The 14,930-nt window shown below is 40.7% G+C and overlaps 1 protein-coding gene across 3 annotated transcripts in view; it reads right to left on the bottom strand.

Moving 5' to 3' along the window:
- Window positions 1–370: 370 nt before the first annotated feature.
- Window positions 371–14,930, bottom strand: part of ofd1 (OFD1 centriole and centriolar satellite protein) — a 17,030-nt gene continuing 2,470 nt past the window's right edge. Inside the window, exons 3-21 of one of the 3 annotated variants that reach the window (XM_053233829.1) lie at window positions 12,476–12,544; window positions 12,341–12,362; window positions 11,915–12,022; window positions 11,670–11,806; window positions 11,380–11,553; window positions 10,201–10,307; window positions 8,573–8,692; window positions 8,171–8,244; window positions 7,980–8,071; window positions 7,579–7,768; window positions 6,342–6,472; window positions 5,735–5,846; window positions 4,832–5,347; window positions 4,556–4,682; window positions 4,254–4,348; window positions 3,957–4,147; window positions 3,653–3,868; window positions 3,467–3,537; window positions 371–2,602 (exon numbers count right to left, since the gene is read on the bottom strand). In XM_053233829.1, the coding sequence (XP_053089804.1) occupies window positions 2,557–2,602; window positions 3,467–3,537; window positions 3,653–3,868; window positions 3,957–4,147; window positions 4,254–4,348; window positions 4,556–4,682; window positions 4,832–5,347; window positions 5,735–5,846; window positions 6,342–6,472; window positions 7,579–7,768; window positions 7,980–8,071; window positions 8,171–8,244; window positions 8,573–8,692; window positions 10,201–10,307; window positions 11,380–11,553; window positions 11,670–11,806; window positions 11,915–12,022; window positions 12,341–12,362; window positions 12,476–12,544 (2,598 nt within the window). In that variant the 3' untranslated portion in view covers window positions 371–2,556. Of the gene's footprint in view, window positions 2,603–2,773; window positions 3,181–3,466; window positions 3,538–3,652; window positions 3,869–3,956; window positions 4,148–4,253; window positions 4,349–4,555; window positions 4,686–4,831; window positions 5,348–5,734; window positions 5,847–6,341; window positions 6,473–7,578; window positions 7,769–7,979; window positions 8,072–8,170; window positions 8,245–8,572; window positions 8,693–10,200; window positions 10,308–11,379; window positions 11,554–11,669; window positions 11,807–11,914; window positions 12,023–12,340; window positions 12,363–12,475; window positions 12,545–14,930 lie in introns of those variants that run through there. The other 2 variants (XM_053233828.1, XM_053233830.1) reach the window with 2 other exon arrangements.

Below are 14,930 nucleotides of genomic sequence, written 5' to 3'. Positions count from 1 at the left end.
TTACGGTTTTCAGTTTGCAACAGGGTTTTTTTGTTGTTTTTTTTTTGATCCAGTGTTTTGCTAGCGTTGTTGAAACTGTTGCACTATTCGAAACAGGACAAACGTTAAATATTTCAGTTGAAAAATTTGTAGAATGTTATTATTTGTAAGTTAAGTTTTGATTAAAATTTAGTCACGACACAAAGTTCTGAGCCTTACGACATACAAAATCACCGTAGTGTAGTGCAGCATGAATTATTTTGGAGATTTGTGTTTTTAAACAAACATTTCGTTTTGACAATAAATGCAGTGTTTTTTTTGGTTTTTTTGAATCTGAACATCAAATTTTTTACAAACCGAAAAACTTGAGAATTCATAAATTTATAAATGCTGTCTGTGGTTGGTAAACTGTGACTTTATTTTTTTTTTTTCCCCCAAAAGAAGAAAACAAAATGTCTACCTCAGATGGACCACAGTGACTGTTAATAACCACTCAGTTCATTTAAACATGGCTGGAAATTTTTTAAGAAATTATTTTTTTTAAAATCTTGGTTTTCCAGAAACAACCAGCAGTCAGTAAAAGACCTTAAAAATAAATAATAATAAAAAAAAAATTACATTTAAAAATTTCTTTAAATCTTTTCTGGTGCAAAATACAAGGTAATTTTTTTCCCCAAAGTTACGAAATATTCTTCAAAATATACATTTAGCTTTCTTACAAATGTAGTTTTCAGAATGCAGTGATAAAATTCATTGTTAGTTTACGATATATATATTGATATTGTATGTGGTTTTTTTTTGTTTTTCTTTATGTTCTTCTTCTTATATTTAATGGACCAAGATTATTCAAAAAATTCAAAACTCCTCAGTGTGAAAATTGGGGACATTTACACAAAATTTTACACACAAGTGTCTAAAAACTCAAATATTTCAGCAGCATTAAATCCAACATTTCCTGAAGTAGTCTTTTTTGATTTTTTTTCTTTTTTTTTTTTTTTAAATTTGTTGAAAAAGCAGTAAAAAGACAAAGGCGATGCTTTTAGATGAGACATTTTGTCTTTTCTGTGCTGATGATTCTTTTACAAAACATTTCTCTGACATTTGTTCTTTCATGACCTGAAATGATTGTAATTATTGTAGTTTTTTTCCTTGTTGTTATTGTTATATGGGGATCTTTTTTCTTAATGAATCGTTATGATGAATTGATAGCGAAAGTTTTGTTTGTTAGAAGTTCGTAAAAAGAACTCGCTCAATTTTTCATTTTTAGAAGTTAAACTAGCTTACAATTTTTTTTTTTCTTCGGAAAATGCTAGATTCTGAAATTCTGTAAACTCTGTAATTGCTTGGTGGTTTTTAAGACACTTTTTTAAATTTTATTTTTGTTTTTTTTCTGTACTTCGTTGGACTGAAAGGGTTCAGATTTTGGCGAAGTATAAATATTAAATCCATTTACTGTTCCTGCAGTCGGATGGTAACATACTGATACCGAAAGTATTTTTTTTTTTTTTTTAAAGTACTTCATAAAACGTTTGATTTAGAAAATAATTACAGGGAGATTTGATGTTTACTTACTGAAAAGAAAAAAAAAAAATCTACAAAAAAGACGTAGTCATTTGTACTGACGCATATAGTAGGCAGTGTTTGCCTTTTTCTCTTTTATAACTTCATTGTTCAGTTTTTTTCAGATGTAGAACTAGCTTTTTAAAAAGATCTAGAGCTTTTAGTTCATTCAGAAGTGTGTACGATGTGCTGCGTGTGGAATCGCGTTGTTAATGGATACGGAGGAGTCCGTTATGATTTCCGTTTTAATTGTAATTGGTATTCGATTTGTACCCGAGTTAGACGATGGCATCCATTGCGTGAGTTTTATCCTAAAGTTGGACGAACCTGATTTGAAGAGGTTTTATTTTGAAATTAATTCAAGCACAACTCCGGCAAATTTCAGGGCTGATTTCAAGACTTTAATTTCTACGTGTTCATCAGACGAAGTGGAAACCCAGTAAAACTGGAGAGTTATAACTGTGACTAATGTTACCTTTTCTGTAAGTTTATTTCAGCTGTCCATCTCGCTGCAATTTATTAACCAGTCTGGTAAAGGGTTTCTTTTTTTTTTTTATTTTTAAAATGAAAAATAAAAACACATCTTGTCAGACTGTGATGTTTCTTTTCTCTTTTGTCCTGTTAAGAATTTGAATACAGCTAAGATGTTTTTGTTTTTTTGTTTTTTTTTTGGAGGGAGGATGACAATTTAAGCACATTAATTCAAATTAAAATTTATGATTTCCATATTAAATTATCATATTACATTGTTTAATTTTATTCATATACTGCATTTAACAACTAAACAAATAAAACAAATAAACAAATAATAATACGATAGCAGGTTAATTTAAAAAAAAAAAAAAATTCTAATAAATACATACAAAAATATAATTAATACAAAACCACAAATTTCTGAATTACTAAAAGCTATTTTAAAAAAAAATTAAAAACATTTTATAGGCCTATTACTTCAACACGTGTGAATTCAAACACACACACTGCACACACAAAAGCTAAAAATAATAAAAGCATCAATCACCAAAAATCATCATCGGCGTCCTCGTGGGAAAAAGCGGCGATGCTACAGAACCACACACACACACACACACACACACACACACACACACACACACACACACACACACACACACAGAGAGAGAGAGAGAGAGAGAGAGAGAGAGAGAGAGAGAGAGAGAGAGAGAGAGAGAGAGAGAGATTTACTACAGTAAATTTAAAACATCACTGCTTTAATAATAATAATAATAATAATAATAATAATAATACACACGTAAACACAAACCACCTTAAAAACTGAAAAGTTAATTAAACACGCTATAGTCACATCAGCTGAAGAAAGAGAAGAGAAAGCGTGATTAGTCTTTGACGTATCAGACGCGCTCGCTCATTATCCCATACTGTTCATACGTGTGACAGATTAAAGGAAAAACCGGCGCGATCAATCCTGCAGTTCTTCTGACTGCTCTAACGTCCGGATGGGCGTGGTCTCTTCCAGCGTGACTCCGCCCTCATCCACAGGGCTCGATGGCTCACTGAACGATGCGATGAAGATTAAAACGACGTAAATCGTATGCTCCTTATGACCTCCACAGTCCCGTGTTCGACAGCGCTCTCCACCACCATCGCCATGGTGTTCATCCCCTGAGCGAAACAAGTCAGACTGCAGTCATGGTGACAGGCAGGAGCTGCAGCCAATCAGGACAGTGTGAGAGTGTGAGTACAGCTCCAGAGCGTGTAGCTGTTCTAGTGGCTCAACACCTTACTAACACACTTTACCTTGGGTTTTTCCTTTAATTTGTCACCTCTCGGGACAGAGAACACAGAGAGAATCCAGGAATGAATTTTACGTGTTTCACTTTTTCTCACACACACACACACACACACACACACACACACACACATACACACACACACACACACTCCTCACCTGTCGTCCTTGTGGTCAGACAGCACTAAGGGTTCAGGACTCTGGTTCTCAGACTCGTCTTTCTTCATGTTCTGAAAGAAAAAACTGCCGATCACTTTCTCTCACACAGACACACACACACTGATCGGCGTCTGCGGTGAATGTGTGTGTGTGTGTGTGTGTGTGTGTGTGTGTGTGTGTGTGTACCTGCTCTCTCTCCCTCTCTCTCCCCTGCATCACCATCAGCATGTATTTGCGTAGCGGATCGTCCCGAGCCTCCTCCGTCTCTCCGTCTCCTGCCTCCTCCACCGTCTTCACTTCGGGCCTCTCGTCTCGGTTCTCAGTCCCTCGTCCCGGCTCTTCCTCTTCTTCCTCTTCCTCTTCCTCCTCCTTCTCTCTGCCGTGAAGATCCTCCTGCTGTAGCTGAAAGCAGAGAAACACCCAGCTACTGAACATGCACGCGCCGATACGAGGCCTGGGTGAGAAAGACTCTGTTTACAGAATCACTGACCAGCTCCTGCTGGAGTCTCTCCAGTTCTCTCCTCTCTCTCTCCTCAGCCTCTTCTCTCTCCCTCCGTCTCCTCTCCTCCTTCATCCTCCTCTCCTCCTGCCACCTCCTCTCCTCCTCCTCCTTCATCCTCCTCTCCTCCTCCTCGTGTGTGTGTGTTTCCGCAATCTGCTGCTCTGAACTGTAGGGGAAATCTGCAGGACCAAACACGCCGATATTAATATACCAAATTATTATTATTATTATTAGTAGTAGTATTATTATTAGTTGTAAAAATGATACTTTCTGAATAATCATTACCTGTTTGAGGTTCGGTCAGGTCCTGAAGGCTGATTTTTTCCGGCTGTGGTGACGACTCCTGAGATGAGCTGGAGATCATTTGCAGTTTTGGAGGACTGGAAGGAAAATAAATAAATAAATAAATAAATAAATAAATAAAAAGCAGATTTATACTTCATCAGAAACACTCCATCACTGTTCACTAATATAACTCTATAATCATAACTGTGTGCGTACAGACTGAGAGCAGTACCAAGGAGTGTATTAATTAGATATGAGAGGTGTGTGTGTGTGTGTGTGTGTGTGTGTGTGTGTGTGTGTACCTGCAGTTATCCCGGGCCGTGCTCTTCAGCTGAGGGCTGCTTGGAGGCGTGATGTGTGTGTGTTCCTCCGAACTGACCGCAGGAATCAGAGACACTTCGCTCTCAGAACTCAAACCTGAAAACATCACTTCTGAACCGTTCACACACACACACACACACACACACACACACACACACACACACACACAGTATGTTGTGATGTTATAAGAAAATAAGCAACGTTCCTGTTACCACCAGCGCTGTGGAATAAAAGCAGATCACGTACACTGTGCTCACCTTGCTCCGTGTGTGCTCTCGGCTTGGTCTTGGAGGCGGAGACTGGAGTGGACGAAAGGCGTCTGATTGGAGGAGAGCCCACTGTGGGTGGAGTCATGTGACCTGTTGGACGCTGGTTCAGTTCTGTCACTGCGTAAACGTCTTCCGTAACGACTCGGTTCTTCGCTGCTCCTGTTGGCCTAACGAAGGTGGCAGGCGTGCAGGGGGGCGGAGGGGAAGTGCCCTTGAATGCGATATGAGACGCGACCCCTTTCCGTCGATAGCTTCTGTACGCCTCCTCCAAAGTCTCAGCCTCCTTTTCCAGCTCCTGAATCCTGTTTAGAGCTGCCGCCACCATTTCCTCGCCCTCGGTCGGCGAGCGACGGCGCCCTCTGGTGCCTATTCCTGGGTCACACAAATCGTCACGGTAACCCTCAACGTAAACATCGGTGGAAACCACGCTAGCAGCGTTCAGATCGAGAACAGAGCGGTCCACGAGCGAGGGTTTAGGGTTGCGCAGAACCTCGTTCTCTAGGGCTGCGGAGAAGATGGTGGAGAAGGAAACGCGGAAAAAGGAAAAAGAGAGGAAAAACGGAAACAGGGAAAAGATCAGCGCAGAGAAAAGCCCTAAAACCAGCAGGTAAACATTTACAAGCTTGAACTGCAAGCTTGAATTTAAAGAGACACTACAAGCAATGTTCAACTGCTACACTGAAAGATATTTTCTTCCCAAAATCATCATGACACTACACGACTTGTGCATTTTCACTTCCTGGCAATGAGAAGAAGCTGAAGAAATGAAGAATATACACTGAACTCGTTGCAATAATGGACACGTGAGCTTCATGAAGTGATTTTAGGAAATGCTGTTGTGTACAGGATGGATGCATTATGGGTAAGAGAACGTCTGAGTGTGCGCCGGACCTTGCTGCGTGTGTCTCAGCTGCTGTTTGAGCTCTTCGGTGTGTGTGGACATCCACCTGGTCCTCTCCTCACACTCCAGGAGCTGGGCCTTTAGCTGGGCGCATCGCTCCACCTGGAGGATGGAAACCTCAGTGATGTCGGAAACTAGGTTTCATTTCACATGAATGAACTCAAAACATTCTCCATTCACCATGACAGAAAAGCAGGGGGTAGAAATATCGAGTCGAGGCAGGAGCACTGGCCGAAACATTACTGATGTGAGATGAGGGGAAGGGGGCGGGGCTTCACAACTGTCAATCATTCCACATTCACATGCTGATGGGCTTATCTGTCGTTTTATTGGGCGAAAAAACAACGTAAGCGTATTTTTGAGTGATAACTCGTACTAAAGTACTCTGATATTAAAATGCAGATTTCCTCTATCCTCAATCCCACTTCAGTCTTGAAGATCCACACCAGGGTTTTTTTTTTTTTTGGGGCAGAAATTTCCAAATAATACACAACCAGATTTCTAGAAATATTCAGAACGAGCCTAAAGAAAGCTCAGCAGCTAGCCCACGCTCATCTCTTCCTGAAGGATGAGCGACTGCACTCTTTCCTCCATTACCTCCTGCGCGAGTTGGACGTGAAGAACCTGCTTCTGGTTCTGGAAATCCTCGTGGTCCAGACGGCGAGCCACTTCGAGTCTTTTTAGCTCGGCCTGCAGCGTCAGCAGCTCCGGAGACGGTGTGTTCAACTCTGGAGAAAAGCCAAACCACACAAACACACACACACACACAAACATATAATCCATAAGTAAAGTGATAATACATAAGTAAAGTGCTATAATCCTTATGTGAAGTGCTATAATCCTTAAGTAAAATGCTATAATACATAAGTAAAGTGCTATAATACATAAGTAAAGTGCTATAATCCTTACGTAAAGTGCTAATACATAAGTAAAGTGCTATAATCCTTACGTAAAGTGCTATAATCCTTACGTAAAGTGCTAATACATAAGTAAAGTGCTATAATCCTTACGTAAAGTGCTATAATCCTTATGTAAAGTGCTAATCCATAAGTAAAGTGCTATAATCCTTACGTAAAGTGCTAATACATAAGTAAAGTGCTATAATCCTTACGTAAAGTGCTATAATCCTTACGTAAAGTGCTATAATCCTTACGTAAAGTGCTATAATCCTTACGTAAAGTGCTAATACATAAGTAAAGTGCTATAATCCTTACGTAAAGTGCTATAATCCTTACGTAAAGTGCTATAATCCTTACGTAAAGTGCTAATACATAAGTAAAGTGCTATAATCCTTACGTAAAGTGCTATAATCCTTACGTAAAGTGCTATAATCCTTACGTAAAGTGCTAATACATAAGTAAAGTGCTATAATCCTTACGTAAAGTGCTATAATCCTTACGTAAAGTGCTAATACATAAGTAAAGTGCTATAATCCTTACGTAAAGTGCTATAATCCTTACGTAAAGTGCTAATACATAAGTAAAGTGCTATAATCCTTACGTAAAGTGCTATAATCCTTACGTAAAGTGCTATAATCCTTACGTAAAGTGCTATAATCCTTATGTAAAGTGCTAATCCATAAGTAAAGTGCTATAATCCTTACGTAAAGTGCTATAATCCTTACGTAAAGTGCTATAATCCATAAGTAAAGTGCTATAATCCATAAGTAAAGTGCTATAATCCATAAGTAAAGTGCTATAATCCATAAATTATTCATATAATTTATCGGTATTGATGAGTTTAAAAACACAAACTCATACTCGGTTTGAAAAAAAGAATTTGATGCATCCCTAATTATTATTATTATTATTATTATTATTATTATTATTATTACCTTGACGGAGTCTCTGTTTCTCCTCCTGACTTTCCTCCAGCTGCTTCTTCAGCAGACGAACTTCAGCCTGCAGCTCCACGCGTTCGCTCCGTACGCTCGCGTAGTCGCTAACGCCCTCTAGTTTCTCTTTAAGCGCTGCGTTCTGCTGCTCTAACGCACACACGTTCCCGCGCGCCGATTCCAGCTCCTCCTGCAACGTAACACTTCATCTGAGACACGCTGAGCTTTAGAGTACAGATCCCTCGCGAGGGGGGCGGGGTTTATGGTCATGGTGACGGTCAGATGTGAAGACCACGGGACAGAAACCTCGAGTGCTCTGAACATATGCGAGCTAACATAAGGTTACAGTGTGTGTGTGTGTGTGTGTGTGTGTGTGTGTGTGTGTGTGTGTGTGTGTGTACCTGCACTCTGGACAGCTCGCTCACGACTCGTTCGTGTTCCTCTCTCCTGGCGTCGATGACGGCGGCTTCCCTCTGAATCCTCGCCGTCTCTTCTGCGTCACACAGAGGAAACACACGGCGTAAAGATTCTCACCACAGAAACTGTCACGCGTCACACTCGTTCTCTAAACGTCCTGATAATCAACAAACACCTTTATTTTTGCTCTCGTTCGCCGTCAGCGCTTTGGTCCTCCTGCCGTAATCCTCCTTCAGCTCCAGCTGATGTCTGAGAAAAGCAGAAGAAGAAAAGCAAAGACTCCAGCGCTGATCAGTGAGAGAGATTTGTGACGTACCAAAAAAAAAATTGCTATTTATTAAACCGTTAAACGCAGAATGCTTTCGCTTTCATCACCGTGTTGCAGCCGCGCTACACTGAAACGCAATCACCGTAAACGCAATCACTTCAACTGTGACTGTAATCTGAGCTCTGAAAGAGTTCTTCATGAGCTGTTGCTATAGAAACGAAAAATGACCAATCAGAATCCAGAAGTCAGCAGCGCTGTGGTGTGTGTGTGTGTGTGTGTGTGTGTAGATGTACAGACTACAGGTCTCACTTCCTGATCTCGCTGTTGAGCTTCAGTTCATACGTTTCCTCCATCTTCCTCACGTCCAGCTCTCTCTTCCTCAGCAGCTCCTCCGAGCTTCTCATCTTCTCCTCATGCAGCTTACAGGAGCTGCGACACACACACACACACACACACACACACGCGCACGCGCACGCGCACGCGCACACACACACACACACACACACACACACACACACACACACACACACACACACACACACACACAACACAGAGCTGTGGGTCTTCACTCAACTTTCACTAAAAACAGAACATGCTTTTTATAGTGAGCTTATTATCACAGATAGCTAGCTAATAAACTAATGCTAGCTAGCAGGCTACATACACTGCTTCTTGTGTTAGCTAGCTAAAGGTTGCCATGGAAACCATACAAATATGAACCAGCAAAGAAAGTGCTAGTTAGGAGAAGTGTACAATGCTCAGCTGTAATGTCTGGATATCATAAAATAGAATTGTTCATTTTGTATCTTCACTTTTTTGCTAACTAGCGAAACATCGATAAGTCGCTTGCTCGTGTGTCATAGAACAGTCCAACTATAAGCTTAAATAATGCTAGCTCAACTAGCTTCATCACACACATACCTGATGCTACCTCACCGACACTGCCTCACTGACGCTACCTCACTGATGCTACCTCATCGACCCTGCCTCACCGACGCTAGCTCATCGACCCTGCCTCATCGACACTACCTCACCGACGCTGCCTCATCAACCCTGCCTCATCGACCCTGCCTCACTGACGCTACCTCATCGACCCTGCCTCACTGACGCTACCTCATCGACCCTGCCTCAATGATGCTACCTCATCGACCCTGCCTCAATGATGCTACCTCATCAACCCTGCCTCATCGACCCTGCCTCAATGATGCTACCTCATCGACCCTGCCTCACCGACGCTGCCTCATCGACCCTGCCTCACCGACGCTAGCTGCGTTATGTTTGCTAGCTGCAGTATGTTTGCTAGCTGCGTTATGTTGCTAGCTGCGCTGTGTTTGCTAGCTGCGCTGTGTTTGCTAGCTGCGTTATGTTGCTAGCTGCGTTATGTTGCTAGCTGCGTTATGTTGCTAGCTGCGCTGTGTTTGCTAGCTGCGCTGTTTTTGCTAGCTGTGTTGTGTTTGCTAGCTGCGTTATGTTGCTAGCTGCGTTGTGTTTGCTAGCTGCGCTGTGTTGCTAGCTGCGTTGTGTTTGCTAGCTTTGCTAGCTGCGTTATGTTGCTAGCTGCGTTGTGGTTGCTAGCTGCGTTATGTTGCTAGCTGCGTTATGTTGCTAGCTGCGTTGTGTTTGCTAGCTGCGCTGTGTTGCTAGCTGCGTTATGTTTGCTAGCTGCGTTATGTTTGCTAGCTGCGTTATGTTGCTAGCTGCGTTATGTTTGCTAGCTGCGTTATGTTGCTAGCGGCGTTATGTTGCTAGCTGCGTTGTGTTTGCTAGCTGCGTTGTGTTTGCTAGCTGCGTTGTGTTTGCTAGCTGCGTTATGTTTGCTAGCTGCGTTATGTTGCTAGCTGCGTTGTGTTTGCTAGCTGCGTTGTGTTTGCTAGCTGCGTTGTGTTTGCTAGCTGCGTTGTGTTTGCTAGCTGAATGTCATGACGGGGAGTGTTTACTTTTCAAAAGCCTCCATCCTGAGCCTCAGTTCAGCTTCTCTGCTGCGAACAGACTCGATCTCCCTCAGCAGAGCCTGGCGCTGGCCGTGGAGTTCCGTTTCCTCCATCTGAAAGTGACGTGAAAACGGCGAGATTTAATTCCACAGAAACCCGGAGGAGGTGCAGAATCTGTTCTCCTTCTCACACAGGTTTTTACTCTACTGTTAGCGCTGTTCCAGTAGATCATCATCAACTCCTGTACAAACACTAATCATTTATTTACATCACCTTCATTAGAGGAGTTATCTATCCATCCATCCATCCATCTATCCATCCATCTATCCATCTGTCTATCTATCTATCTATCTATCTATCTATCTACAGTGTGGCTGTCTATCTATCCATCCAGCTATCTATTAATATATCCATCCTTCTGTCCTTCTATATCATTCATCCATTTACTTATCTAGCCTTCTGTCTATCAGACTGTAATCCATCTATCTATCTATTTCTTCCATTCAATTGTTTACCTGTCTATCCATTTATTTATTTGTTTATTATTCATTTATTGATCTATCCATCTATCTGTCTATCTGTCCGTCTGTCGCTCTCTCTCCGTCTGACTACCCATTTATTTATCTATCCATTTATCTATCTATCTCTCTCTCTCTGTTTGTCTACACATCTATTTAACTATCTGTCTATTTATATTTATCAGTCTCTCTCTTTCTCTCTCGGTCTGTCTGTCTGTCTGTTTATCTGTCTGTTTGTTTGTTTGTTTATCTGTCTGTCTGTTTATCTGTCTGTTTGTTTGTCTGTTTGTTTATCTGTCTGTTTGTTTGTGTTTATCTGTTTGTTTATCTGTCTGTTTGTTTGTCTGTTTATCTGTTTGTTTGTCTGTTTATCTGTCTGTTTGTTTGTTTATCTGTCTGTCTGTCTGTTTATCTATCTGTTTGTTTGTTTGTTTATCTGTCTGTCTGTTTATCTGTTTATCTATCTGTTTGTTTGTTTATCTGTCTGTCTATCTGTTTATCTATCTGTTTGTTTGTTTATCTGTCTGTCTGTTTGTTTATCTGTCTGTCTGTCTGTTTGTTTGTTTGTTTATCTGTCTGTTTATCTATCTGTTTGTTTGTTTGTGTATTCGTTCTCTCCTGGTCAGTATCGGGTCGGTGCAGAGTTTCTCCACTGCTGCTGCTGCACCTGCTGCTGTTTCTGGAGTCTCTCGATGGCGTTTTTTTCTCGGCTCATCAGCGCTTCCGATTTCATCTCGTAGTTTCTCTCCAGCTGCCGTCTGAGCTCCAGCACCTCCTGCCGGCATTTTTCCCTCTCCTCCATCCGGACTCGGGAAATCTCCACCTCCTGGAAGTGCTGAATCTGCAAGCCGAACAGCAGAAGCTCACACTCACGTGACCGCGGGCGACTCCAGTGAAGCTCTGAGAGGAGATTCGCGGCTCTCAGTAATGCAGACGGAACGCAGAATCGCGCAGTACCTTGGATTTGAGCTCGGCTTGGGCTTGTTCCTCCATCTCCTTCCTGTAGTCAGCGAGCTTCGCTTCCACCGACGCCCACCGCTGTCCCTTCTGCCTCAGGACCTCGTACTCTTCATCAATCACCTGCAGCTTCTTCACTGGAAACAACAAGAACAGACTGAGCCGTGATCCACAACCTCCACAACCTCTCTCTCTCTCTCTCTCTCTCTCTCCCCGTCTGTCTGTCTCCATCACTCCATCATTACCGATCGACTCTCTGTAATCCGGCGTGTCTGAAGTTTGCGTGTCAGCGTCACGAGCTCGCGACTGAAGCCGATGATCGATCAACTCGGAGAGCAGAGTCATTAACAGACCTACAGGGAGAGAGAGAGAGAGAGAGAGAGAGAGAGGACATGAACCTGAAGAAGATCTCCCTTTATTCATTAAAAAATGTTCTAAGTTAATGTCAAAGAATAAAAAATGAAACTAATTTTAATGGTTAAAAATGGTATACGGTCTTATAAGAAATTTTTTAAATATTTAAAATGTTACTTTTTTAAATAAAATGCTAAACCTAAAAAAATATTTTAAAAATATTGAAAATTTTCAAGCTTTATTTTAAAACTGAATAGTTGAAAAAACACTTTAAAAAAATGATTTAACATAAACATATATTTATTTTTTTGTCCTACCTTTCTGTCCACTGTGAAGATCCTGTACAGAGTTCAATAAAGAAATAAAAAGAATAAAAATAATAACACATTTTTCCCACTTTTATTATGTATAAAATGATTCTTCCTGCCAAATGACCAGAGTGAAGCGTTTACCAGATTCCTGCACACCGGCGAATGTGGACTGATTCTCAGAAGCCGAAGAATGTCCTTTGTTGAAAAAACCTAAAAAGAAAAAAAAAAAGTTTAATTTTCAAGTTTTAGGTATAAAAAATAAACAGCAATAACATAAAGCAGTTTTTACTGTAAAGCCTTTTTCCTCTGAGCCAATCACAGCCTCAGAAATCTTACGATTATTATTGCATATATTACTGACGTGAGAACGAACGTTACAGCGTCGTCTCCACAGACACTTACGTCTCTGCTCATCTTCACACCCCGGATAGAGAGAATACTCGTTTCTGATTGGTGTGTGCTGTTCACATGATACTACGTAACCATGACAACAATCCTGCGCTGCCTGTTTCACGATCGGATTTCAGCCGCACTGGGAAAGTTTCATTTTATTAACTCTACACTTTAACTCTTATTAACTCTTTATCTCAGTGTCAGTACTGAATAAAGCCTTTACCAGAAACTGGTTTATTCGTCTTTCATTCATTATCGTCTCCACCTTTACCGTTATAAACAATAACAATTTATAAAGTCTATATAAACCCTCAAAAGCCTATATACACCCTATAAAGCCTCTATACACTCTATAAAGCCTCTATACACACTATAAAGCCTCTATACACACTATAAAGCCTCTATACACACTATAAAGCCTCTATAAAGCCTCTATACACTCTATAAAGCCTCTATAATCCTTTATAAAGTCTCCACACACCCTATAAAGTCTCCATAAACCCTATACATTACAGCCTATATACAACGTATAAATCCTTTATAATCCCTATAAAGCCTCTAAACACTCTATAAAGCCTCTATACAGCCTCTATGCACCCTATAAAGCCTCTATGCACCCTATACAGCCTCTATGCACCCTATAAAGCCTCTATGCACCCTATAAAGCCTCTATACAGCCTCTATGCACACTATAATAACTCTATGCACCCTATAAAGCCTCTACGCACCCTATAAAGCCTCTATACAGCCTCTATGCACCCTATAAAGCCTCTACACACCCTATAAAGCCTCTATACAGCCTCTATGCACCCTATAAAGCCTCTACACACCCTATAAAGCCTCTATACAGCCTCTATACACTCTATAAAGCCTCTAATATACTCTATAAAGCCTCTATGAACCCTACAAAGCCTCTAATACACTCTATAAAGCCTCTATACACCCTATAAAGCCTCTAATGCACTCTATAAAGCCCCTATACACCCTACAAAGCCTCTAATACGCTCTATAAAGCCTCTAATACACTCTATAAGGCCTCTAATACACCCTATAAAGCCTCTAATGCACTCTATAAAGCCCCTATACACCCTATAAAGCCTCTAATACACCCTATAAAGCCATATAAAACATTTATAAAGCCTCTAATACACTCAATAAAGCCTCTAATACACTCTATAAAGCCTCTATACACCCTATAAAGCCTCTAACACTCTCTATAAAGCCTCTATACACCCTACAAAGCCTCTAATACACTCTATAAAGCCATATAAAACATTTATAAAGCCTCTATACACTCTACAAAGCCATATAAAACATTTATAAAGCCCCTGCACACTATAATAACTCTATGCACCCTATAAAGCCTCTACGCACCCTATAAAGCCCCTATACAGCCTCTATGCACCCTATAAAGCCTCTACACACCCTATAAAGCCTCTATACAGCCTCTATAAAGCCTCTAATATACTCTATAAAGCCTCTATGAACCCTACAAAGCCTCTAATACACTCTATAAAGCCTCTATACACCCTATAAAGCCTCTAATGCACTCTATAAAGCCTCTAATACACTCTATAAAGCCTCTAATGCACTCTATAAAGCCCCTAATACACCCTATAAAGCCTCTAATACACCCTATAAAGCCATATAAAACATTTATAAAGCCTCTAATGCACTCTATAAAGCCTCTAATGCACTCTATAAAGCCTCTAATGCACTCTATAAAGCCTCTAATGCACTCTATAAAGCCTCTAATGCACTCTATAAAGCCCCTAATACACCCTATAAAGCCTCTAATACACCCTATAAAGCCATATAAAACATTTATAAAGCCTCTAATACACTCTATAAAGCCTCTAATACACTCTATAAAGCCTCTAATACACTCTATAAAGCCCCTATACACCCTACAAAGCCTCTAATACGCTCTATAAAGCCTCTAATACACTCTATAAGGCCTCTAATACACCCTATAAAGCCTCTAATGCACTCTATAAAGCCCCTATACACCCTATAAAGCCTCTAATACACCCTATAAAGCCATATAAAACATTTATAAAGCCTCTAATACACTCAATAAAGCCTCTAATACACTCTATAAAGCCTCTATACACCCTATAAAGCCTCTAACACTCTCTATAAAGCCTCTATACACCCTACAAAGCCTCTAATACACTCTATAAAGCCATATAAAACATTTATA

This window comes from Pangasianodon hypophthalmus, chromosome 5, assembly GCF_027358585.1.
Source record: "Pangasianodon hypophthalmus isolate fPanHyp1 chromosome 5, fPanHyp1.pri, whole genome shotgun sequence".
In the NCBI taxonomy this organism is placed as follows: domain Eukaryota; kingdom Metazoa; phylum Chordata; class Actinopteri; order Siluriformes; family Pangasiidae; genus Pangasianodon; species Pangasianodon hypophthalmus.
This window is presented reverse-complemented; position numbering and strand designations above follow the sequence as displayed.